This window comes from Saccopteryx leptura, chromosome 12 (assembly GCF_036850995.1).
Source record: "Saccopteryx leptura isolate mSacLep1 chromosome 12, mSacLep1_pri_phased_curated, whole genome shotgun sequence".
Classification (NCBI taxonomy): domain Eukaryota; kingdom Metazoa; phylum Chordata; class Mammalia; order Chiroptera; family Emballonuridae; genus Saccopteryx; species Saccopteryx leptura.
The window spans coordinates 8,268,500-8,294,996 of NC_089514.1; the positions used below are offsets into that span (position 1 = coordinate 8,268,500).

Consider the following 26,497-nt stretch of genomic DNA (forward strand, 5'->3'; position numbering starts at 1 on the left):
GCCCATGGGCACCAGCTCTGCGGCGCCGCTATCCCCTCTCTCTCTCTCTACTGAGCGCTTCCTAACTTTCTTTTGGAACTTGAAGCACCCGTAAGAAAAAAACACTGGTCGGAGCAATAGCCCTTCGAGTCTTCCTCTGGTTTAGCTTCACACACTACTCCACTCCCAGGATCCTGGGTTTTAAGTTGCGACAAAAATGTCCCCTCCCGACAGTGCGCACCTCCCTCCCGTCCCGGGACTGTAGGACCGGGGGTCGGGGGTGGGAGGAGTGAGGGGTGGCTGCGGTGGCTGCGCAAGCATGGTGGTGGCACCCCTTTCCCCACCGGGCGCCAAGTCTGCCGCCCGCGGCCGCGCGCGGCCGCACGGACGCGGTGCCAGCGGCGCGCCCTCCCCGCCCAGCCCCGCGGCCCCGCCCCCGGCGGCGGAATCAGGAAGCGGTGACGTGAGGCGGCGCTGACTGGCTGGTGGCCGCCGGGACCAGCGCCGCCAGCAAATTAAGGCGCAGGGCTGCGAGCACCGGGCGCAGTGTCCGCCGCGCCGCGCCGCGACCGGGCTCCCTGCTGTCCGCGCCTCTGCGTGGCGCTCCGCAGGTCCCCACTCCCTGCCGCCTAGGCCGCGCCGGCCGTCTCCAGCCGGGAAAGGGAGGAAGGACGCGGCGGGGTGCTGTGCAACCCCTGGGCTGTGCGCGGCTCATGCTTGTCCCCAGCTGCCGGCGCAGCCTGTGGTCCTGCGGAGCGCCCTGGGGCTGGCGCATCCGGGTGAGCCCGCGGCTGGTCTTCTCCCGTCCTCTCCCGCTACTTCGAAGTCTCCGGCTCCAGGGCTTGGCGGTGCGAGAGTGGAGAGGCCAGTGTGGCGCTCCTAGGAGGTGGGGGCTGACTCATCCGGAGTCCCCGTCTGCGCTGTGATTGCACTCGGAAACTTGGCGCTGTTTTGATCTTGGCCTCCCTTGGGGAAGCTGGACGGCACTTCGGCGGGCACCGTCTCCGGCCAGGACCGTGCACCGGGGGGCATGGAGTTCACGGCGTCGCCCAAGCCCCAGCTCTCCTCCCGGGCCAACGCCTTCTCCATCGCCGCGCTCATGTCGAGCGGCGGCTCCAAGGAGAAGGAGGCCGCGGAGAACACCATCAAACCCCTGGGTAAGTCGGCTGCCTGGTCGCAGTGCGCAGAGGCGCTGTGCTGCGCCTCCGCCCGCCCCGCTGGCCCCGGGCTGCAGGAGGCTCGTGAGGGTGGCGGCTCTTCCCGGCTCGCGCGCGGCAGGCAGCTTCTGTCCCTCCGGCCATAGGCCGTACGTCGGGGTGGGAGGTTTTTCCTTTAAGGCCCACGTTTTCTTTGAGAGCTTCACAGTCTGTTCAGTGCAACTGGTTGCGCATCTCTTATAAGCGGTAGGCGCTCTCCCTATTTGTCTCGAGTCCCAGGGGGTGTGGGTGTGTAACTTTGTTGGGATAAAAACATTCAAAGATAAAAATAAAAGACTCAGTAAGACTTACGATGCATGTAACCCTTGTTTGTGCAGTCGAAACCAGGGAGACTAAGCGACCTAACAACAAACTAGTTCAGTTTTGCCCCCTCCCCACCCGGCAACTCGGACTTAATAGACTAAACAGGGGCAGCTTTTTAAAAACCACTGTCAAGTGCTGTAGAAAAAGCCAGTTCTCTAGCGTCAACCGTGTTCTTTGCAGAAGCTCTAGACTTATCAATAAGACATCACTTGATAACCGCAGTCATTTTCAGTAGAGGTTGGCAAAAACATAAACCAGCAACCATTTCCCAGATTCCTCAACTTTTAGCTATACTGTTTATCTAACAACCTTTACCATTTATAGAAGACTCTAGGCTCAGAGCAAAAGGAGGGGAGGCCTTATGTTCCCCTCAGCACGAGTAAATTAATTATGTGGGAAAGAAACGGCCCGAGATGTGTTTCAACATCCCTTCACAACTGAGAAAGGGCTGTTCTCACTATCCCCTTCTTAAGGCCTCAGGAAATAATTATTTCACATCCCCCGGAGCCAGGAACCCAAAAACAGTTAAAAACATCAAATAGTGAACTGAGTGATATTTTCTTTTTAATTCTCCCCAATTTTTTTTTCCTTTTTTCTCTCTGTCTTAACAGAGAGAAACAACTTAACACCTCACATCCAAAACAACAACAGTAATATGAAAGGGGGAAGCCCTAGAGATGAAAACTAAGGAGCCTGGGCAGAGAGAGAAGAGAGAATGGAAATCCTTGTAGGAGGAAGAAACTGGAAGGTCTCTAGTAGAAGAGTGTCAGGAAGTCTCTCCCCCCTGGGCTTTCTCTCCCTTTCCCTGTTCCATTTCCCCCCACCCACCCTCCCCTCTAAATCTAAACCTGCCAAAGAAACGGAAACGACCAATCGAACACCAACTGTTCAGAACAAAAATAAAAATAACCACCAGTTTCAAAGTTATGTTTGTGGGACTTCCCAACATTGTCCACTCCTGTTTAGGAGGCTTCTGAATTCCTTACAGATATGCCCTCATGGCAGTTAGGTAGCCAGCAGGAAAAGACGGTTTCAGGTTAATATTCCCGACCGAAGTACACGCAGGGGACTGGAGAACAAGCCAGCTTCAGCGCTACTGTCATTGCAACGTTGCTTCCATGTCTATTTCTTTTTCCTGAGTGGGGGGGAAAAAACCTATCTAAATTCTAAACTCTGGAGCTGTTCACCGCTCACAGAAACAGCCCTCCCTTCCTCGCCCCCCCCCCCCCACACACACACAGTCAGTAAATAAGCATCCCTCTGGAAGAACCAGAAGGCATTCTTGTCCCTTGGAGGGGTCGGTTCAGCAGAGCACAATTAGGGACTATAAGCAAAAGGACTCTGGCAAGAGGAACACCTAAAGGCTCTGTTAAGAGAGCATGGGCGGTATGAAATCCGACCAAATCAAATGTGTCAAAAGTGTCTCGTGATTGCCCGTGTAAACACATGGAGCCTATTTAGAAGAGCGGCCTCAGAACACTCGAACATTTCTTTTCAAAAGATTTTTGAGCTGCCGTTGACATTTAACATGTGTCAGAGTATTTCCGCAACCTTTTCTTTTTCCTCCACTTCCCAGCCCTGACGCAATGCTTAGTCGGGGGGCTTAGAGAGTTTGCACTTTTTCAGTGGTCAGAAAAATAAGAAAACGTCTAAGGCTAACTTGCTAATTCCCTGTTAAGACGCCATGTGAATGTGCTGAGAATATTAGCAGGAGATAAGATTTTTGCCATTGCATGGGCCTCTTGCTTCGAATTTGAAAATACAAAGACAAATGTGATAATCTTAATTTGAAACATTTCCAGAATTTGGATTGTTATTGTAGAAGGAGAAAAGGTAAAAATTCTCTTTCCTTCCCTAAGTCAAGGAGCGATACAGAAAATAAAACGTTTTAAATGTATCTATGTGTCCATACCTACCTTTAGAACTTATTTCAGTTCCTTGAGGGCAATCAGAATAGAGTTGTTTGGAAGTCAGTTTCACATTGCAGATTCAAGTAGTTTCTTTTTTAAGGGATGCAGGATAATTGAGATAATTACAAAAGTCCCCCTGTATTCCATCAAAGTGACTGGTGTAGTCCCAGGCCCTTATCAGCTGTGGAGGAAAATGTTTCGTTCATAGGCAATGGTATTTCAGCCTCCTGGTGGACTGCAAAGCCTTCTTCCTACTTGAATATGCCTGCTAGCTTTAGCCTGGGTTTCGGGTTGTTTCCCCACAGTGCTAGGACCTTTTTACTTCCAGAGCACACACTCCTGTAATTTAATAAGCTAAATGCTAGTCTTGCATGAGATCTCAGGCTGGGAGGTACATTGTACAAATGCTCTCGTCGAATGTCTTAAAGCGTGGGAAACTGAGAGCCAGGCAGAGAAGTGAAGTGACTTCATTTTTCTTAACCACCTCTCCACTCCCCCCATATTTATTTCTCTCTCTCTCTCTCTCTCTCTCTCTCTCTCTTTTCCTATGGAGAGAGGGCTCTATGAGGGAAGGGAAAGTTCCCCTCATTGTGAGGAAGGGGCTCATCTCTGCGCTCCCTGGAGAAGAGTCTCTCTTGGTTGTCAAAGGGGAAGGGCTGGCACCCTGCAAGCTGTGAAGTCTGGAACTTGGGGAGGAATAAAAACAGGAAAACTTCTTCCATCACAATCACCGCCTTTCCAGTCCTCTGCAGTGTGGGCTTCTGTAATGGTGGTAGTGAACCATGGCCCTAGAACTCACTCCTTTCGGTCAGTAAGCAAGCACTGGGCGTTTCACTATGGGACTCACATGCTTTTTTTTTTTTTATATAATGACGAGGTCTCAGCTGCCTTCCTGGCATGTCCCAGCGTCACTTCGTCAAGGTCACATCCAGGTACCTATTCTAGTTGCGGCCGTTCTCCTTCCTGTGTCTTTGCTGGATGGCGTTAGCTGTTCCTGTCCCTTCCGTTGCAGAACAATTTGTGGAGAAGTCATCCTGCGCCCAGCCGCTCGGCGAGCTGACCAGCCTGGATGCTCATGGCGAGTTCGGTGGCAATGGAGGCGGCAGCAGCCCTCCTTCCTCCTCGCTGTGCACCGAGCCGCTGATCCCCACCACCCCCATCATCCCCAGCGAGGAAATGGCCAAAATCGCCTGCAGCCTGGAGACCAAGGAGCTCTGGGACAAATTTCACGAGCTGGGCACAGAGATGATCATCACCAAGTCTGGCAGGTAGTGGGGGCCGTGGTGGGGGAGGAGCGGGTGATGGGAACGCGCTCTGGGTAGCTTGGGGGCGCTTCCAGGAATTGGGGGGCTCCCCACTGGTCCTGAGCGTGGGGAGGAAGCTGCGCTCAGGGAGGGCTGCTTCTCACCGACTTGCTTGGGAAAATGCTGCTCAGAGAGATTTTTTCCCAGGCGGGGGTGGGGGTGGGGCCGGGGTTCAGGCTCGCCTCTGGCAGGTAGGAGGGGCCCAAGCCCAGGGTGCGGGGCAGCCACTGTGCGCTGTGAGCGAGGCAGGTCGTTTCCTTAACATGAGCCTCAATCTGCAGAAGCCTCCAGCTCCCGTTAAAACGAAAAGTAAAGCGTGGGCGGCAGAGTGAAATTTGTAAGGACCACACTCTGGGTAGGAGGGGACGCGGCCCCAGCCCCTGCGCGCCACAGCCGGGCAGGGAGTCAGGGTGCTGGGGCTCCCGGGCCTGGGGCAGAGCCTCCGCAGGTCGGTGGCCCTAGGCACCTCGGCGCTCCAGCTCTCAGGACTGTGGGAAATACCCCCGGGCCCCCCCAAACGCAGCCGGAGACCGCTCCCACTCTATGGTGGGAGCGAGGTTTCTCCTCGCAACGCGGGGGGTTGCGGGGGTTGCGGGGCTGGGCGGCTCCGAGACGCTGGGGCGGGAGCCTCGTGGCCTTGCGCACTCAGCAGAGGCTCTTCCGTAATCGCAGCCCTTCGGGGCTCCAAAACGAAACGGAGCGCAACTTGACCCCCTAGCCAGGAGGACTCTTGTAAAGGTGACACTTAAAATGATCTGGAAGGTCCGTCTCTAAATTCACATCTCTGTGGCTTTACGGTTTAGGGGCCTCGAGGGAAGGGAGTCCAGCCCTTTCTTCCCTCTGATCCGGGGCAGCTTGTCAGGCCCGGCGAGCTCAGGCCGATTCTTTCTCTCCCTGTGTCAGGAGGATGTTTCCTACCATCCGGGTGTCATTTTCCGGCGTGGATCCCGAGGCCAAGTACATAGTCCTGATGGACATCGTCCCCGTGGACAACAAGAGATACCGCTACGCTTACCACCGGTCGTCCTGGCTGGTGGCTGGCAAGGCAGACCCACCGCTGCCGGCCAGGTTTGTGCGTCCAGATCTTTGCCTGCCCGACCCGCGTGCTAACCCTGCTGGTAGGATGGCTCCTGGCCTGGTAGTTTGACTTTGCAGCAGGTCTGTTTTTAAAGCCCTGAGCTCTGGTAGGATTCCAGGCCCAGACACTCCGGGGTTGAGGATACAAAACAGGAGCCAGTCTCTGAGAAAGGCAGGGTTTGTGCATCGACAGGACGTTGCCTTTGATTTTATCTTTCTTCTTAATTCATTTCAGAGTTTTCCTTAAATTACAATGGGAATATTCATTAGAAATCTGGACCCATTTCTAGTTGGCTTCTTAACACCAGCCTGATGAAGCGATTGCCCTGAAATCCCCTTCCCCCCCTTTTTTTTTTAAAAAGTACATTTTGGTCGAATGGTTGCTTGTATAAATATTTGTTAACAAGGTGGTTATTATCTGCACATAAGAAATATCATTTTGATAAAATGTGATTGTTTGGGGGCTGGGAAGGGCTCAGATTTTAAATTTCAAGTTTAAGTGGATGAATGTAATTCAACATCAGGTTAGCGTTAAAAAATTTTTTTTGCATGAAACATTATTCAATTAATATATTAGGGACTGTATATGTTTATTTTTGTGCCAATCATTGGTAATAATGTTTTCCCAGTAAAGCCCTGTTTTAAAAAATCACACATATAAACCTTTATTATTGCTGCTTTGCCCAGGGGAACCCTGGGACGGCTGGCGGGGAAGCACGTATTTGCTTATGCGCACAGTAACAGCTGTAGTTACAGGACTCCGACTGCATACTTTAATGCAAAGAGTCTTAGCTGACTTTCTATACATTTAGGGTTCTAAAACCCAGTCTGACAGGTCTTAAGTTGTTTTATGACTAATTTTTGTAATCGATTGAAACTTCTATCAGAGATAAACACTTATTTAAACGTAAAGATTTAGGAACTTTGAAGTTGCAGCTGGTTCTTTGTAGGAGTGTCATCTGGAGCCTTGGTCAGGGCACAGAATCAGCACAATTTGCACGTACAGTGTGGATGGGCTAGTAAGCTTCCTTAGCAGCTGATCACACTGATGCGCTCACAGAACGCTGGATACATTCGGGAAGAGATTAAAGAAGCCTCCCGGAGTTTCTGTTCCCACCAGAGACCAGGAAGGACCTCTTCCCAGCCGTTCCAAATTAGTGTGCTAAAAACATCTTAAACGTCTCAGACATTTAAAAAATGTCACTCATTTTTTTATTCAGCAAGATTCACCAGTTTACAATAGATATAAAATGAATATAATTAAGGTGCCCTACTATTCTTTACTAAGCAGCTGATTCACATCACTCTCCAGCTCTTAAAGGAGGAAGAAGAGGAGAGAGAGAGAGAGAGAGAGATTAGCAGATTCCTAACCATTTCTACAAACACACCCTCCTTTTTTTTCCCTCCTTTAAGATCTGTCCTCTAAGAAGTTAATCACTCTTACTTAGCATGCATTTCTTCCTATCTGAAGGTATGGGAACTGGGCAGGCCGGCAGGACTCTGGAAATATGACATGCCTTGTTTATGTTACTAATCTGTTCTGGTTGTGGAAATCTGGGAAGCACGTAGCCATGCACTATCTTAACTGAAGCATGTGTAAGCTATTGCTGGAATTTTAAGTCCCAGGGACCTTGAGAAAGGAGGGGCTTCCTGTATGCTTTTCCAGCTTATTTACATTGACATTAGATAGAAGTGTTTAGTGTATTATAGAATAGAAATAGTCGAGATAATTTTAGCAACTATTCTTTATTATTATTATTAAAAAAAAAAAATTAGTGCCCCGGCCAGGTAGTTCAGTCGATCAGAGCATCGTCCTGTACGCCGAGGTGGAAGGTTTTGATCCCCAGTGAGGGCTCAGGCAAGAATCATGCAAAGAATGAATAAATAAGTGGAACAACAAATCCATGTTTCTCTCTCTCTCTCCTTTCCTTCTCTTTTTAAAATCAATGAAAAAAGAAAGAAAGAAAGAAAGAAAGAAAGAAAGAAAGAAAGAAAGAAAGCAAGCTCCAGTTTCTAGCTCCATAAAGGAAAAGTTGGGGAACTTGGTAAAAAAAAAAAAAAAAAAAAAAAAAAAAAACAGGCAGAAAAAGAAATGGTGCTATATTTTCTAGCTCCATAAAGGAAAAGATGGGGGCCTTGGTAGGGTGATCATTTTTGTATGGATGGCAGAAATTCCTTGTGGTTCTAGTTCTTTGACACATTTTGTTTCAAACCGAACTTCATCCGTCAGTTGTTCCTAATCAGAAAAAATAAAGCTTGACAATATCATTTGATCATACTAATGGGCAAGCCATTACCCATGATCTAAAATAATGCTCCATTTTCACATAGGACATTTCCTTTTCTTCAAAGGAATTGATATTTATTTAGGTAAGTTAATCTTGATTAATGCGATTATGGCTGGTGAATTGATACTTAAAGAGAGCACATTTCAGCAGCTTCTGGGACTTTGAATAGTCTCGAAACATTTTGGGCAGGGAGGGAAGGACGTGGTGCTTGATCAGTAGAACGACGGCACCTAATGACGTTACAGCCTTGGAGGAGTGACGTTTGAAAAGCCATCATGGGCCTGACCTGTGGTGGCACAGTGGGATAAAGTGTCAACCTGGAACACTGAGGTTGCCGGTTCGAAACCTTGGGCTTGCCTGGTCAAGGCACATATGGGAGTTGATGCTTCCTGCTCCTCCCCCTTCTCTTTCTCTCTCTCTCAATCTCTCTCTCTCTCTCTCTCTCTCTCTTCTCTCTCTAAAAATCAATAAATAAAATATTTAAAAAAAACTTATAAAAAAAGAAAAGCCATTATGGTTGTGTCATCAAGGAATACTTCCACTGAAAGGCAATTTTGAGCTCTTCTCCTAAAATAAGTAAGTAAATAAATACATACATAAATAAAGCCAGCTGCAGGCAAACAGACACGGAAAGTCTCGTCAGTTCTTGCATGGCTCTAGGAAGTGTCTTTACTGCTGTGAGCCTTTCCGTGCTCCAGGCAGGCTGCACGAGCACTCATGTCTTCTATTCTTCGTCCTCTGGTCCTCTGCATGACAACCCATGGCACAGACTTCTTGTTCTTCACGTCAGCATCACAAGGAAAGGTTATGGGACTTTTTCCCTTGCCTTTGCCCCACCCGTAATATTTATGTTTAATTACAGTTACAAGAATCCCATACACAGTTGAGATCTAAATAACCTGATACCTCGATGAAAGAATCAAGCGTGTTCCCTTCCCTTTTTATTGGTTCTGTCTGTAATCTCCTCCGACTTCAGAAAAGCTTATGTCAAGTGGTAACAGGACTGGGATTCAGAAAGAGCTGGGCTCAGGGGGATACTCGCAGGTAGAACAAATGGCTCGCGTTTAACTGTCAAAGATTGCTTTGCACGTAGCAGCTGATCGATAGATGATAAATGCTTGATAAATACATTTTTTCCCCCACTTAGACTGTTTGCAAATAAATACACTGAATAATCTGAAGCTTACTCAGTCTGTTTTCTTTCTCATCATTTAATAAGATGATGGGGAAAGTAATGGCGTTTAACGGGAGGAGCAGCAGATCACCAGGCCACCGTATTAAAGTTATTCTGTCTTGGATTTATAAACAACATAAACTTTAAACTCTGTCACCTTCAATTTTATTTTATTTTTTTAAGGCTTATTTTATTGATTAGAGAGAGAGAGAGGAAGGGGAGGAGGGAGAGAGAGAGAAACATCAATTTGCCCTTCCACTTTTTTATGCATTCACTGGTTGACTTTTGCATGTGCCCTGACCTGGAATTGAACACACAACCTTGGTGTATCTGGACAATGCTCCAACCAACTGAACTACCTGGTCAGGGAAGTCAATTTCAATTTTTAAATGAATGGATTCTCTAGAATTGTTTCCTCTCTACAGTCTTCATTTTTTTTTTAAATTTTTTTTAGAGACAGAGAGAGTCAGAGAGAGGGACAGACAGACAGGAAAGGAGAAAGATGAGAAGCATCAATTCTTTGTTACAGCACCTTAGTTATTCATTGATTGCTTTCTCATATGTGCCTTGACCAGGGGGCTCCAGCACAGCAAGTGACCCCTTGCTCAAGCCAGCGACCTTGGGCTCAAGCCAGCAACCATGGGGTCATATCTATGATCCTACGCTCACGCCAGTGACCCCACACTTAAGCTGGTGAGCCCATGCCCAAGCTGGATGAGCCCACACTCAAGCCGCCAACCTCGGGGTTTACGAATCTGGGTCCTCTGTGTCCCGGGCCGATGCTCTATCCACTGCACCACCTCCTGGTCAGGCTTCTCTCTACATTCTTTATATCTTCATTGCTTTTTAGCAACGCTTATCCTAGGGACTTAGGCAATTAGTATAACCTAATCTTTCTTTTGAAAATACCTATACCAATAGGATTTTATATTTTATAGAAGTAACCCAGTAGCCATCAAGATAGGGGGGGGGAAATCTTTAAAAATGGCTTACTCAACAGATAATAGAAAATATATTAGGTATTACCCCTTTTCCATCATTGGTATACGAAGGGACACATTTAGAGGTTTTAGAGTTATTTTGCTACTGCTATATTATTAAGCTTGAGATTGTATGGGTAAAATAAAATTTACCGTTTATATGGGGGGGTTTGTATTCCTTTAGAACCAGAATATTTTATAACCCACAGAGAACATATTTTTTTAAAAAAATGCCTTAATGAACTCTCTTGTAACTTTCTTAGGCTGTATGTACACCCAGACTCTCCTTTTACTGGGGAGCAGCTACTCAAACAGATGGTGTCTTTTGAAAAGGTGAAACTCACCAACAATGAGCTGGATCAACATGGCCACGTAAGTACAGTACCTTGAACTGTGCGGATCTCCTGGGGTGGAATGGAGAAATCGCACAGAGCCTCCTCCTTCCAAGTCTCTTCCTCCCCTTCCTCTGCCCCTACCCCCCTCTAGCTCTCAGTCATTCTGTCAGAACCTTTGTGTATCCATGTTCTTCGGAGGCTGATTACAGGGATGCTGTGTACCATGTCTACGCCAGCGGGTCAGGGCACCTTCAGCACATGGATTTCCTAAGACTCCAGCAATGGTGGTCCACCTGTGCCAACTAAACAGAGAGAATTATGGAGGCTACTACTGCCCGTGCTTGGGTTAAACATCTGAATTCTGTCAGTGGTATATCAGATAACACAGCATAAAAGAAGTGGGCTGAGATACCCCCTCTGGGGGTTACCCAGAGCGTGTTCTACGGAGCACACTCACGTGACATGCAAGACAACAAAGGGGTTTTATGTCCAAATAAGTTTGAAATTTGTTCACCAACTTCCACTGTCTGAACAGTGCCACTGGCAAAGTCACATGGTAACCGGGTTTACTCTGCCTCGGTTGTGACAAGCAAGGTCTCCCGTGGGCAAATGGGTGTTGGCAACACCGGAAACAATTTGTGTGGTTTCAGGTTCAAGCCAACCATTTGAAAGCCTGTCTAAATAGGTTTGGTAAAGTGCCTTTTACTCATCGCCTGCTCCCTTTGTAGAGGGTCTTTATGAACGTGAAAGCACAGAGAAGTATGGAATTAAAAGCAAAACGAGCTGATGATTTTGTGTCAGTAAAGGAGTTCATCAAAATGTGGAAAAGGAGAAATGGAATTCTGAACTCTGATCAATAGTTGATAAAACAAATAGCCACTGATGCAGGCCTACACACATACGAAAAGATTGGTGTTTAAAGAACTACCTGTGATGGAATTCTGTGCTCTTAAAGACTTACATAACAATTCTCTTAGGTTTTGTGCTAAGGAACCTTTAGACAAACTAGCATATTTCTTTGTTTTTGTTTTTGTTTTTTTGTATTTTTCTGAAGCTGGAAACGGGGAGAGATAGTCAGACAGACTCCCGCATGCGCCCGACCGGGATCCACCTGGCACGCCCACCAGGGGCGACGCTCTGCCCCTCCGGGGCGTCGCTCTGCCGCGACCAGAGCCACTCTAGCGCCTGGGGCAGAGGCCAAGGAGCCATCCCCAGTGCCCGCGCCATCTTTGCTCCAATGGAGCCTTGGCTGCGGGAGGGGAAGAGAGAGACAGAGAGGAAGGAGGGGGGGGCGGAGAAGCAAATGGGCGCTTCTCCTATGTGCCCTGGCCGGGAATCGAACCCAGGTCCCCTGCACGCCAGGCTGACGCTCTACCGCTGAGCCAACCAGCCAGGGCAAACTAGCATATTTCTTGATGAAAATTCTTCCCTCCCTCCCTTCTCTCCTCCTTCCTTACTCCTTCCCTCCCCTCCTCCCCCCCTCCCTCCCTCCTTCCCTCCCCTCCTCTCCCCCCCTCCCTCCCTTTGTTCCTTCCTTCCTTCCTTTTGCTTTAATTGCCACAAAGCCCAATGGCATTTTCATAGTTGCTTTTTGGGCTTAGATATTCTGATGCAATTATTGCCTCTCTTATCCGTTACATTTAGGCGCTTGTTACTTCAGGTTTTAGTTTTTTGTTGGATCTCTGCCATTTAGAAGAAGAATTTCAGAACCTTTTTCGTAAGAGATGGTGATGAGTAGACAATAAATTAGGGAGCCTTAGACTTGGCTCAGATGGCTGGATTGAACCCGAGGTTTACATAAAGCTCCGCAAGCGTTGCCAACACCCATTCGCCCACGGGAGACCTTGCTTGTCGCAGCCGAGGCAGAGTATGACCAGGTGACCGCCTGGCACTGCCCGGTGGCACTGTTCAGATGGTGGAAACAGATGAACAGCTTTCTGTTCCTTCATGCATTGGAAAAGATCATCGATCTGTATCTTTAAGGATGTTGGAATAATTCTCCCTTTTTTCTTTTTCAAAGATGTCTCCCCTGAATTTTTTTTTTCAGGTTAAAGTTTATGCAATATCTGAAAGACATTTCCTGTAGGCCAGTGATCATCCTGAGCATCATCTGTATTAACATTTCTTGGGCTCTGATCAAGAGATCTTTGCAGGGGAAATAAAGTTTTTAAACGGTTCTAGTATTCTTCTGTGGGAAGCTTTTGGAGGAATTGGTCTTCCCAGAAAGACTTCTGGACGGTCACTCTGAGACCAGCAGTCTAGAACCGGATAGGTTTTCCTTTGGGCACCAGCTCCGTGGATGGGCAGAGCACCGGGCTGTGCTGTAGGAGCCCTGGATTCGAGTCTAGATGACACCTTGACAAATTGTTCAGTTTTAGATGCTTGTTCATACTCATTTCAGCTTTAAGATTTTATTGTTTACTGTAACCCTCTGCCACCAGCCATAGTGCATTCCGGAAACGGCAAGGAAGGGGTTTTAGGTCCCGTGTGTAGCCACATTCTCTGAATTAGTGCACTTACTGATGCACTTTTAGTTTTCTAGCAGGAAAAACTCTGACTTCCAGGAATTTATTTGGGAGTAAGAAGAAGCAGTGCCCCACGAGGGCTTGAGCAGAGAGTCAGGGAGCCCCGGAGTCTGAGCTCAGTCTGGGGTTTGACTCTGTCTGGCTACTTTTCCCAAGGAAATTGACCTTGGGGTGGTGGCATACGTAGGGGAGCTGGGACTGTATTTAAAACGTAGGGCTTTTCCGTGAGTGTGTGTGTGTGTGTGTGTGTGTGTGTGTGTGTGTGTGTGTGTGTTTCGAAGATTCTGTCTTCTTAGTAGAGCATCTAATGACTGCTCAGGCTCTTTTCTTACATCAGTATTTTGTCATTTCGAGTTTAAGTTTTATGATTGAGCACAGGTATCCTGAACTCCTTAGAATACATGCACTATACAAAGAGATGACTTTTTTTTTTAAGGTTATTTCAATTCATTTGAACCTCTCATTTGTTTCAGTCATTCCTACTCAGGTTTAGGATCCTAAAAAGGTGACAGGTACAAAATTCAGTACCAGTAATGCCCTGAAACTTTAAGTTGGCTTGCCTCCCAGCACAGAGAGAGATTGGTCACTTCTGTATCAGTTACACCACAGTAACTAGCATTTGACTCGCTAAAGTCAGCCCACAGGGGCACGCATCCGCCGCACTGACGTTAGCTAAGAGAACAAGGGAGCCATTAGCCGCAACAATGTGGCATGCACTTGAACTTGGTCCAGCCACAGTATTTATAAAGCAAGCCCTTGGGGCGAGTGCCATACAATGTAAGGCCTGTTATCCCGGGAAAGACATGCCCGATTTTGCAGGTTTGGGTCACTGTCGGGGTGATGGGGCGGGGTTGGGGGAAGATGTGGAAAACATTTTATATCTGAAAATGAATTTTGTTGCTCAGATTTCATAATGGTGGATTATTCTGTTTTTACTTAAAAGACACATGAAAAAATACCAGGGTATTATGCTATGATTTCTAAGTACTGGGCAACTTGTATTAGCTATGGAATGGAATGGAAGCTGGCCATCGCTGTTGTTCATGTATTATTTATAACTGGAAGTCAGGGAACCATGAAGCTGCCAGGAATAACAACAACAACACTAATAATACAGGTCGTGTTTACTGAGCACTTCCGATTTGCTGTATGGCTTGGAAGGGTTACATCATCGAATCTTCTCCACACCCTGTGAGGTTAATACTGGTTTTGCATTTGGGAAAATGAGTTTGGAGAGGTGAAATCACCTGCCCCAGGGTTAAAGAGCTAGGAAGTAGCAGAGTCAGTATTCTACCTCAGGTCTGTCTAATAGCACACTGCCTTTCTAAATTGTTCAACCCCCGACCCTCACCCCACAAATAACTATCTGCCCTCCTAGCATTTCTTACTTTAGAAAAGTAACTTCTTACTTTAGAAAATATAGACATACCTCCTTTGGTCCAACCAGACTAACAAACAAAAAATTTTTTTAAAGACTTGATTTAAAAATAAAGAAACTCCTCCTCCAGATGACTCCCCCCCCCCCCATCATTGTAGAAAAGATACTTGGAACAACATGTGTTACCTGTAGTTGTTTTGGTAAAGTGTGATTTACAAGAGTGATGCTGCAGAACTTGTGAAAACGATTTGCTTCCAGAATGGAGCGCCTTGGCCTGACCAGGCAGTGGTGCAGTGGATAGAGCATCGGACTGGGCCGTGGAGGACCCAGGTTCGAGACCCCGAGGTTGTCAGCTTGAGCGCAGGCTCATCTGGTTTGAGCAAGGCTCACCAGCTTGAGCCCAAGGTCTCTGGCTTGAGCAAGGGGTCACTCAGTCTGCTGTAGCCCCCCACTCAAGGCACATATGAGGAGAGCAATCAATGAACAACTAAGGAACTGCAAAGAAGAATTGATGTTTTTCATCTCTCTCCTTTCCTGTCTGTCTGTCCCTCCCACCCCCAGAGAGGGGGACAGCCCTCTCTCTGACTCTCTGTCTCTGCCACAAAAAAAAAAAAGAAAAAGAAAAAAAGAAAAAAGAATGGAGCCCCTGGAAACTGAACTTGAAAGCTCAGCCCTGATGGTTCTTTGTTGGCCTCACGGTGGTTCGGCTGGTCCAACAGTATCAGTACCTAGAATTCAGGAGTCCCATTTCTTTGTCGTAGATCATCTTGAACTCCATGCATAAGTACCAGCCGCGGGTGCACATCATCAAGAAGAAAGACCACACAGCCTCGCTGCTCAACCTGAAGTCGGAGGAGTTCAGGACATTCATCTTCCCGGAGACAGTGTTCACGGCCGTCACCGCCTACCAGAACCAGCTGGTAAGTGGACCGCTCCCGATCTATTTCCTACGTGAGGTAAGGATTGGGGAGGTTCTTTCGTTTTCTTGGAGGGAACCACTATCCCAGTACTTAAAATAGAAGTTCGCTGTGGAGAGAGCTGTTGCCTATCAGCCCCAGGACCTCTATGTGTATGGAGTGACCGTGCTCAAGGTTATGAAGGTCTGTCCTACACTATCTTTTCTGGAATCTTTATACTTCTGGTCAGGTGGTTCCCCGCCCACTCACAGACCTACACCTGCTGGCTTGTCAAATTTTCTTCTTGAAAAATCCCCTGCTTTCTTTTCCTCTTCCTGACAGAGCCTCGTAACATACAGAACGACACACGTGTTGATTGCTCCATAGAATTTAGAAGTTCGGTTTCTCTGCTAAGTTAGCACACATATGCTAACCTGCTGCCCCACCTCCTGATACTGCAGATATTTTGGGAGGCTTATTCAGCTGTAATTTAGGGCGTGATAATTGTCGTAGAATGATTTTAAATGTCTCTTTAGATCAGGGGTCCCCAAACTTTTTACACAGGGGGCCAGTTCACTGTCCCTCAGACTGTTGGAGGGCCGGACTATAAAAAAAACTTTGAACAAATTTCTATGCACACTGCACATATCTTATTTTAAAGTAAAAAAACAAAATGGGAACAAATACAATATTTAAAATAAAGAACAAGTAAATTTAAATCAACAAACTGACCAGTATTTCAATGGGAACTATGCTCCTCTCACTGACCACCAATGAAAGAGGTGCCCCTTCCGGAAGTGAGGGGGGCGGATAAATGGCCTCAGGGGGCCGCATGCAGCCCCCGGGCCCGTAGTTTGGGGACCCCTGCTTTAGATAATAAAATGTAAAGCATTGTGTATTTAACATCAAGATCTTTAATTTATAACATTGAGTTAAATATAGGCCCTACTCCCTGTTGTATATCACATTTAAAAGTTATGCATTTTTTTTCCATCCATAATGCTTCGTTCAATTCAATAAACATTCATCAAAGTCTTAGTAAAGACTGGGAGCTGTTAGATACACCCCTGTATATTTTCTTCTTTTGTAGTCAGCCTAACCTTAGAGGCCGGGGATAATAGTGACACCCTATTGGGGAAGCTAAGTCTGAGAGAGGATAAGTCACTTCCCACACTCAGGAGGGGCCGGAAGTGGGATTCCTTCTGCTAGGCTTCAGGGAAAGGAACTGCCATTGTCCCTTCTGCTAGGCTTCAGGGAGAGGAGCTGACACTGTCCCTCTGCTAGGCTTCAGGGAGAGGAACTGCCATTGTCCCTTCTGCTAGGCTTCAGGGAGAGGAGCTGACACTGTCCCTCTGCTAGGCTTCAGGGAGAGGAGCTGACACTGTCCCTCTGCTAGGCTTCAGGGAGAGGAGCTGACACTGTCCCTTCTGCTAGGCTTCAGGGAGAGGAACTGCCATTGTCCCTTCTGCTAGGCTTCAGGGAGAGGAGCTGCCATTGTCCCTTCTGCTAGGCTTCAGGGAGAGGAGCTGCCATTGTCCCTTCTGCTGGGCTTCAGGGAGAGGAGCTGACACTGTCCCTCTGCTAGGCTTCAGGGAGAGGAACTGCCATTGTCACTTGCTCCGACAGATTGGGTTGGACGTACCCTCTCCCGGTCTCTGTACCTCGCTTTCATTCGATGAGTTGTGGGTAGCCAGCATTACCGCTGTCCTCCTGTCTTGCATCGATGTTTTGGGTTCTGAGTGAATAATTGTTAGGTGCTGCCTGGGCCAGAGTGGGGCGGTCCGTCAGGAGAGAGAGGCTGTTGAGTCACTCCAGAAAAGCAACAAGATGAGCCCGAAAGCCCAGGTCGCCCGGAGCAGGGATGTGGCCGGATGGCTGGAGGAGAGATGCGTGGTGAAAGCACGTGTAATCCCTGGACGACCTCAGATAGTTCCACTTCACCACTGTGGCTACGGTTTTCCTTACCTGTCCGCTGGGGCTCAGAACGGCCCAGACTGCCTTAGGGAACCCTGTGAGGAGCAAACGAGGTGCTGGGCGAGCGTAAACGGCCTTCAGAAACCGTAGGCACTCTATAAGTGAGGCACGTGGTTATTATCAGGCTGTCTCTGAATGTCCAAAGAAGGCCTGTTAGTGGCATATTTTCTTACTGAGGTAGATGAATGCACAAATGCTATCACACAAATCATCTTCAAGTAGAAAAAGCAAAATTAAAGGAAGTTTCACAGTATAACTTCCTGGATTTGGTTTAATAGGTGAAGGAGCCATCCTGAATAAATGTTGGCAGGACCTCTCATATCACAGTTCATGGGACCAAGTGGTTACTACCTACGTAATTATAATAATAGCTAATATTTGGATATTCACTGTGTGCAAGGCACCATTTAAAGGGCATTATTTTAGTTCACCTTCACAATGACTCTGTGTGATAGGAACACCAGTATTTTTATGTCCCCTTTTACAGCTGGGAAAATGGAGGCACGGCGTTAAATAGCTCACCCAAGGTGACCTTCCTGCACTCATCCAGGTTTGAATCCAGGTGGTTAGGATCAACCGTCATTGTCCTTAACCTCTAAGCGTTGGGTACCTGGTGTCCTCTTGGCCTGTGACCCTGATGGACTCCGAGACATCCTTTTTAGAGGGTTTCAACTCTTTATGTTCATTATTTTCTTTTCAACAAGTGCTCATTGCTTACCTGCCGGTCTAACGAGATGGCAGTTGTCCTAAACAGGGGTCAGAATGTCTCCTAGCAGCCATATGTTTTAATGACATTATCTCATTAAATTCTTTTCCCCTCCTCAACTTTTTATTTAGAAAAATTTCAAATATGTAAAAGCTAAACGAATAGTGAAATAAATCCCGTGTACTCCAGTCAGATTCAGAAATGAACATTTGTCACTTAACCTTCCCTGTCTCATTGCTATATCTGTGTAGGCCTATACCTTCCCCTTCCTTTTAAGCATTTGATACTAAGCTGCATGCAGATTGATACTTGACCTATAAATACTTCTACAAGCATCGAGTGACAGTAAGGATATTGTTTTTGTAACTATAATATCTTAATCACAGCTAAGAAAGTTGATAATAATTATTTCTTAATATCATCTCAAATTCAGTCAATATTAAATTTTTCAGGATGGACCAATAAGTGTCTTTTATAACCCTCGTTCCCCTTTCTTAACCAGGATCCAACTAAAGTTCCTGGTTTGGATTTCTTACTTTTAAATGAGAAAATCTGTGTACATTTTTTTTTCCCTCAATATCTCCTTTAATTCTGACGCTCATCCCCTGAAGGAGGCCCCCTCGAGTCCTAGATTGTAGATGAAGAAACAGTGGTTAATACACTTGTCCGAGGCCACAAGTCTGGTTAAGTGGTAGAACCACCTTCTGGGTCTTAATTCCCCCTTTTGGTGGCATCCTGCTAGGTCGTGGGGCCAGGGAGGTCACCACTGGCCGTGTCAAGGTTTGGAAACTGAATTTTAAAATGTTGCCAAATAAAACTAGTTTATTTCTATGCATCTACCTTTAAAACCGTAATAACTAGCACAATGCCATATATATATATATAACATATATATATATATAATATATGTACTAAGCATAGTAGAAATATTAGAATTTTTCTATACACAAAGAAAAGAGAGAGGAAGAAAATCTAGAAGTTCACATTCAAGATCACCTTTGTATCTCTTAAACTTTAGATACAACTGGTACTCTTCTATCTATTAAAAGCCAAATCAGAGTTTCCAGTAGCATTTGTGAAAAACAGCTTCTCTCTGTGTGTGAGTGTGTGTCTTATAGTTTTATTTTAAATAATGAAATTGGAACTTTTTTTTTTTTTTACTATTTTTCCCCCCTCTGGTTTTGGCGAGGAAATGATTGCATTTGTCTACACTATTAGATAAAAGCTAAAGACATTATACTTTCAACAAACTCTTTTATAATTTAAGATTTAAAGGTCATATGTTGTTTTCGGGCCAGCGGACCCCTGCTGCAGAGTTGAAGCGCAGGTCAGTTCTCATTTCTAAATGCCTTCGGACAGACCTGCTCCTGATAACTGGAGAAATGGCCTCTGAGGACCAGTTTCACCTTGCGGCTGGGAACCTCCTCTGTATCCAGAGACCAGTGACGTCACAGCACATCAACCACTGGGAAGCCCCCCTCCTTTTTTGGGTAAACTCTGCCCTCCCCCCTCAGAGATGCACACTTTTATCTATAGATAAAAGAGATGCTGAAAAGGGAGGTTTTGGTTAGGACATGCATTGTGTTCCACAGTGGAAAGATGATACAGGAACAAAGGAGGATGTTTTGGCCTGTTTTAGTGGTTTGCATGTACATGATAGACACTGAATAAACTACAGGGTTTCTTAAGCACACAGTGGTATCATCACCTGCTAATGCTTTCTCCTGACCTAGTGAAAAACTTTGCAGCTTTTAAAATTTGTTTTTGAACTCTATGCCATACCTGTGGTTTGGCTGATCAGGACTCTACATAGTGTGTTTGGTGGTTGACTGTTTTTGGATCCTCACCTCGGACACGGTGATACTGTTCAGCAGTTACAAGCTGCAGGTGATTCTATAGAAGGGACAAGCTAAACGATGTCCGACAGAATCACTGTCTAGGCTTGAGGTTTCTTCTCTCATCAGTTCTCAAATATACCTCTTCTTTAGTTTGCCCAGATTTCATAAAGGGATGTGCAACTATATCTTCAGAAATGGATTTCTATCTAACCACTGATGTTTATTTTTTAAATAAAATAAACTGCCCCTCTGGTGAGGGCAGTGTGGGAATTTCTACCCTGAGCAAGGTAAATATATATCCGTGGAATAAAACCTAGGTACGACCTTTAAAAATGCATGATGACCTAGAATGTTAAAATTTTGCTATCAAAAATTACTTTACCTTACGCTAGAAAACCAAATAAAATGCTTTGTATGTAAACTGAAGAAGAGTTTCATTTAGTCTACAGCTGGTAAAATGATGAAATCATCTCTATGACTGCCTTCTCTGGAAGCCAAGTTCAACACGTTTCTGTGTGATTATTGTTGACATCCCAGTAAATTCATTAAGAACTTGAACCCCTGGTCCCTCTGCTGCTAATCACTTCTCCATAAAAGCTGTTTAAGATTGTAGTGTTTGTCCAGGGCCCCCACACGATTTTAGTGATAAGCGCTCCCTTCAGCTTTTTTCCTCTAACTTCCAAAAGCAATTGTTGTCCCTGGAATTAGAGAGAATGGTCCATAGAGAAAAGAAAGACCTGGTTATCGTCTTGAGCCCCTTCTCCACTTAGTGCACTGAACTGAAATCGTTGCTGGAACCCACTGGTAAGTCCAGGGGCATGAGAGCACCTTGCAGTATTCTCTAAATCAGGGGTCCCCAAACTACGGCCCGCGGGCCTCATGTGGCCCCCTGAGGCCATTTATCCGGCCCCCACCACACTTCAGGAAGGGGCACTTCTTTCATTGGTGGTCAGTGAGAGGAGCACATTGACCATCTCATTAGCCAAAAGCAGGCCCATAGTTCCCATTGAAATACTGGTCAGTTTGTTGATTTAAATTTACTTGTTCTTTATTTTAAATATTGTATTTGTTCCCGTTTTGTTTTTTTTACTTTAAAATAAGATAAGTGCAGTGTGCATAGGGATTTGTTCATAGTTTTTTTTTTATAGTCCGGCCCTCCAATGGTCTGAGGGACAGTGAACTGGCCTCCTGTGTAAAAAGTTTGGGGACCCCTGCTCTAAATGTTCCTGTAGTTTGAAATTGTATCAAAATGTAAGGAAAAAAAGTTACTATTGATATCCCTGGGGCTTATGATGGAAGGAGGGATTTAAAAGACACTGAAAGTAGAAAATTCTCATAAAGAAAGGAAATCTGAAAACTGCTGTTGAATTTAATTCCCTCCCACATTTAAGGTTAAGGCACTAAATGTGGTGACCCGGCCGATGAACGGCACAGGTGTTGAGAGGATTCATTCGCCATGACAGCTCTACGAGCCTCCCACTCTGAGCTAGTAGTCTTGACCTTTTGAAAGAATGAAGACCAACAAAGATAATTTTCAAAATTCTTTTCAGGGACCGAGTTGATCACAAGTCCTTCCATAACAGATAGATAATCCATTCTAACCTTTCCGTTTGTAAATACTCAAACGAAGCTTACTATGGTTCATATTTTAGAGGGATGGTGCCCAAGGACTTCTTTCAAAGTCCTTAGTTTCTCTTTATTTTATTTTAAAATTTTGTTATGTATTGGTTCGGGGTGTCTAACAGCTTAGCGGTTAGACAATCATATACTGTACGTAGTGGTCCCTCCATCCATTCCATACCCACCTGGGCACCGTACGGGGCTATCACAATATTATTCACTACATTCCCTATGGCGTACTTACTTCCCTGTGACTATTCTGTAACTCCCAATTTGTGCTTTCTAGTCCTTTCATCTTTGACCCAGCGCCCCCAAGCCCCGCCCCATCCTGCAACCAGCATCTCTCTCTCTCTCTCTCTCTGTCTCTCTGAGTCCGTTTCAGTTTTGTTGATTTTGTTCTTTAGATTCCGCATGTCGGTGAAATCATATGGTATTTGTCTCTCTCTGACTGCAGGGCCCTTCGTTTTCCCAGCAGATCTATTATCTGCCATTGTCTCCAGAAAATTTTATCCATTGGTAAATCCATTTACCTTTTTAACTTTGAAAATGAGCTTGTGGTGAGTCAAAGAAGCCCTAACGTAATTGCTCTATCGCACGGTTCCAGTTTGAAATTTCCATCTGGGTCCGGCTCAGCCAGGCCATCGCCAGCGTCGCAGTGGGTGGCATGCCACCCTCTTTACTGGCACTTACGTCCCCTCCGTTCTGGCCAGCTGTGGGTCCCTCTGCCTGCTCCGTGGAATTTTTAAGTTCTGTCAGAGCCGGGACCAGCTGTTCGTTTATTGTTTGCACCATCCAGTGTTTTGCATGTTTTGATAAGTAATCCATCTTCGTTAGCTATTTGTGGGTGAGTTACTATGAAAGCAGTTTCATGTTTCGTGAACTCATAAAGCACTGAGAACTATAAAGAATTTTTTGACATGATTATCCAGGAGAAAGAGACACAGCTCCTGTTGTTGAATTTGAAATCTTGTTGATTAGTCTGTAATCTTGCAAACATACTGAATGCTGGGGCTTTAGATGTTTCTAAATTGATTTCAAAGAAAAAAGAATTTTCCTTTGTCCTGAAAATTGACCTTCAGAGTAAATCCTACTCCGAGAGAATGGCTCACAGAGACTTTTGCCATCTTCCCGGACCCGTGGCTGTTGGGGCGGTGGCGTGTGTGTGAGAGAAGGTTCTCTGCTGACCCTTAATGGTCACACCTCGGGCAGCCTCGGGGGTCCCTGTGTGTGTGTGTCTATATACCCGTCCTCTGAATGGCTCTTGCCTGTCCATTAAGAACAGACTTCTTGCTTATCTAGCTTACCTCCTCCCTGTTTTCCATTTTCCATTTACTAAGCTGGCAAGGAAATTAGCAAATTTTATTTGGGCTGCTGTGGAGTGAATGCTCATGGGCTAAGAGACGAGCATTTCTCAGGCATTGTCACGTGCCCTTCAAATGAATGTCGTCAAAGCATCCGCACCGGCGTGAGTGACAGACACACCGTCTCTCTGGTGAGGGCAGTGTGGGAATTTCTACCCTGAGCGAGGTAAATATGTAGTGTCTTTGCAGCTTGTACGTTGACTAGCTCACTTGAAAACTTGAAAAGAAGAAAAAAAACCTGTGTTTTGTAATAAATAAAAGCAATTCCTTGGGTGGTAATGGCTTAAAGGGGACAGCAGATAACACTCTGATCAGAGGAAAAGTTGCTTTTGGCAAAACAGCCTTTCAGACTTTTTCACTGTGTGTGCTCCTTACTGTGAAAGAGGGGGACATGCCTCACCCTACTGCTTTTTCCCAGGTGAAGACTATTTTGTGTGTGTCTCTTTAAGGATTAATGTGGGTTCTCATATTGGCCGGAATGAGCCACGACTCTTTAAAGGGACCTGTGGCTCTTTTTCGCATACCGAACAGCCCCGTCAGCTCTCCTAGTTCCTTCTGGCTCTAATGCTCGGCAAGGGTACAAGCCAAGTGTCTTTTCATCGGCGTTTCCTTTATTTATTTCTTTATTTTTTTGCTTTGTAACCTATTTTTTTTTTCTTTTTTGGAGATGCGGTGCGTACGATTTCATGGATGTTATCACATTCATATTAAATACTGTAAGGATTACGACTAGCACAGCACAAACAAAGAGTTTAGACCATGATTCTTATTAGCAAATGATTTTCTTTCCATATGGGCATAGAGTCTATAAATAACATCGCACGGGTGGATAACAAAAGACCAACTCGTGTGAGTTTAATAAGATGAAAGAGGATCTAGGAGTCAATATATATTCCAAAAGCTTTATGTCATGTATTTATATCATGGATTTCAATATAGTCTTGAACATCAAGCAATAATTGGCCACGTAATTTTTTTTTTATCCATTATAGTGCATATATGTGCACATGGTATAAACAGCTGATGTTGCCAAGTCAGCACAAGGCAAGTTCTTGTTTTATTTCTCCATATCCCCACCGATGCTGGCCTTCCGGACAGCTCCCCCACCCCCCACCCCAGTGGAGCCCTAGCCTGTCACGACCCTCTCAGATACATCGCTCTGCAGTCACCCTGTGCATGGAGGGTCCCTGCCCTATTGCCTCTGTCCACTGACCTGTTCTCCAATACCTTCTCCTCTCTGAGGCTCCCCCAACTGTCCCGCCCCGTCCACCCCGCCTGTGACCTTCTCTAGCAATGTCGACCTTTCTCACGATACTGAGAGACTACTAGAAATTTCCGGGGTGCCGTGAGGGAAAACGCACGCGCTCTTTTCTTCTGCTTTGATTGCCCGGACCTCAGAAATGATGTTGTTCTTGCCACCCGTTCTTCCCCTTACAGATAACCAAGCTGAAAATAGACAGCAACCCCTTTGCCAAAGGATTTCGGGACTCCTCCAGGCTCACCGACATGGAGAGGTAATGAGAATTTTCTGTTTGCTTCCTTTGTCCAGATAAGATAAAGAGGAGAGCGAGTTTGTAAGAACACACTCCTTTCAACGCCAAAGCGCCATGACCTCCCTGCATGTTATCTCCGCGCCTCCGCCCACCTCTCGTCCAGTTCGGAACCCTGTGGGCACGCCAGGGCTTAAGCTCTGACCGCTGCTGCAGCCGATCTGTTCTGGGCTCAATTTCTGAGTGAAGTGGTTGCTTTGGTCAGGGCCTGTATTTAACTGTAAAAAAAAAAGGGGGGGGGGCTTCTTTGCTATCAAAGGCTCAGTCCTCTTGGTGATATTAAGCTCCATGTTTCAAGTGGCAATCTGTAAAGAAATGGAATCTCAATAGCCTTGGCCTCTCAACTGGATATATTTGCTCACATGAAGAATTCAGGGGTGGTGTGGAATGTTGAAAACAAGGAGATGTGATTTAATTTCAGGCCCATATTTGACCTATAGTTTAGGCTGCTTCTATTTAATAGGAGAGATGTCAGATCTCAGGACCTTTAAGAAGACAGGTGCCAACCATAGGCCTGGAACTTACCCCACTTTCCGTTTAGTTGAACTGGTTCACACCGTGTGAGACTATCTGTATAATGACTATGTTGAGATCCACGGTCTGCCCAACAGGAATGTCAGTAAATGTGCTTTCCAGAAAGAAGATCTTTTAACCTGTTTATTTGGATCTCTTACACATACTGTGTGACTTTCCGTACTTATTTTTGTATGTCTGTATGAACACTTAAACTCGACTCTATTAGCAAATCTCAGTCACCCAGTAGTTACTGTGTTAGACCTTTGACCCTCAGACCCTGTTCACCGTCTGTCCTTATTCTTTTATGTGGCCTGAAGTCTTTAGTGACAGATGGGGGTCCCCTGGCACCAGCCCTCTGTTTTATCTTACCTCCAAATCTTTGTGTGATTTTCCTACCAAGTGCTACACTTCGCCACGCTCTCCACCACCTACCACGCGGTCACATCGCCTGATCTTAGCACTTCTTCACTAGCCGTCTTGGGTAATTAAGCGGTAATTACCTGTTTTAGCGCCACTTGTCTGATCCTTTCCTAAGCCTCCCCAAATGGTAGAGCTTAGAGGGGTGGTTTTAATTGGGGGGAACAGAGAAAGAGGCTTGGTGGAGATACGATGAAGCCAGCAGGAGAGACTGGAAGTTGGGCGGGAATTACGAGATTTGAGTAGAAAAAAAAAGGATTCATTAGTTGGAGAGCTTGATGAGCGGCTAGGGGTGTTGAGATCAGGGAAAGAAACACGAGCTTGGGGTTGAGGATCCATTGCAAAAACAGAAAAGGCAAATGGGGTAGCTCTCTGGTTAGCTGGGCCGTGTGCGGGCAAACAGCCCTTGAGACCCAACTCGGTGTGAAGGCGATATCAGTAGTGCAGGTTAACAAATGAGTCCCTGTGCAGTGGCTACTTTCAAGAGGCATGCCCTTTCTCTTCTATGTGTTTCCAGCATGCCCCAGGCACTGATTCAGACTGGGTTATGCAGGTGGAATTACACCATATTTCCCCATGTATAAGATGCATCCTTTTTTGAAAAATTTGGGGCCTAAAAACTGGGTGTGTCTTATACAGTGGTTGTAGATTTGTTTACTTGCATTTCCCACTCTTTCGTGCTTGTTTCTGCACTCGTGGTTGAAGACAGTGATTCATCATCAGACACAGATGAGGACAAGCTAATGGATGGGAGTTTTGACAGTGATGAGGAGTGATATGAATTTTATGATGACTAAAACTTGAATTCAATAACTTTATGTAATTCATTTTTTTTTTTTTCAAAATCCTGGCCCCCAAATGAAGGTGCGTCTTATACGCGGGAGCCTCTTATACATGGGGAAACACGGTAATCAGCGAAGCTTTCCCAGTGGTAGGTATCAAACAAGAGTGAAGCCGGTGGTGGTAATGGTGTGTTTTCATAGTGTACGTCATGCCTTCTGTCGCAGATCAAGGGTGAACGTGTTGTATCGGGAGGCAAAGTCATGGGTTTGAATCGCAGCTCTGCCTTTTGCTGGCCAAGGGGTCCAGGAGAAGTCACCTCACCTCTGAGTCTGTTGTCCTCATCTGGAAAATAGAGACAATACCCCT

At 46.0% G+C, this 26,497-nt stretch overlaps 1 protein-coding gene across 1 annotated transcript in view; it reads left to right on the forward strand.

Annotated features, from left to right (window-relative positions):
* Positions 1–540: 540 nt before the first annotated feature.
* TBX20 (T-box transcription factor 20) overlaps positions 541–26,497 on the forward strand; it is a 43,113-nt gene continuing 17,156 nt past the window's right edge. The window contains exons 1-6 of the mRNA XM_066353873.1: positions 541–1,136; positions 4,422–4,677; positions 5,617–5,781; positions 10,496–10,604; positions 15,232–15,390; positions 24,303–24,379. Of these exons, the coding sequence (XP_066209970.1) occupies positions 1,010–1,136; positions 4,422–4,677; positions 5,617–5,781; positions 10,496–10,604; positions 15,232–15,390; positions 24,303–24,379 (893 nt within the window). The 5' untranslated portion in view covers positions 541–1,009. The remainder of the gene's footprint in view (positions 1,137–4,421; positions 4,678–5,616; positions 5,782–10,495; positions 10,605–15,231; positions 15,391–24,302; positions 24,380–26,497) is intronic.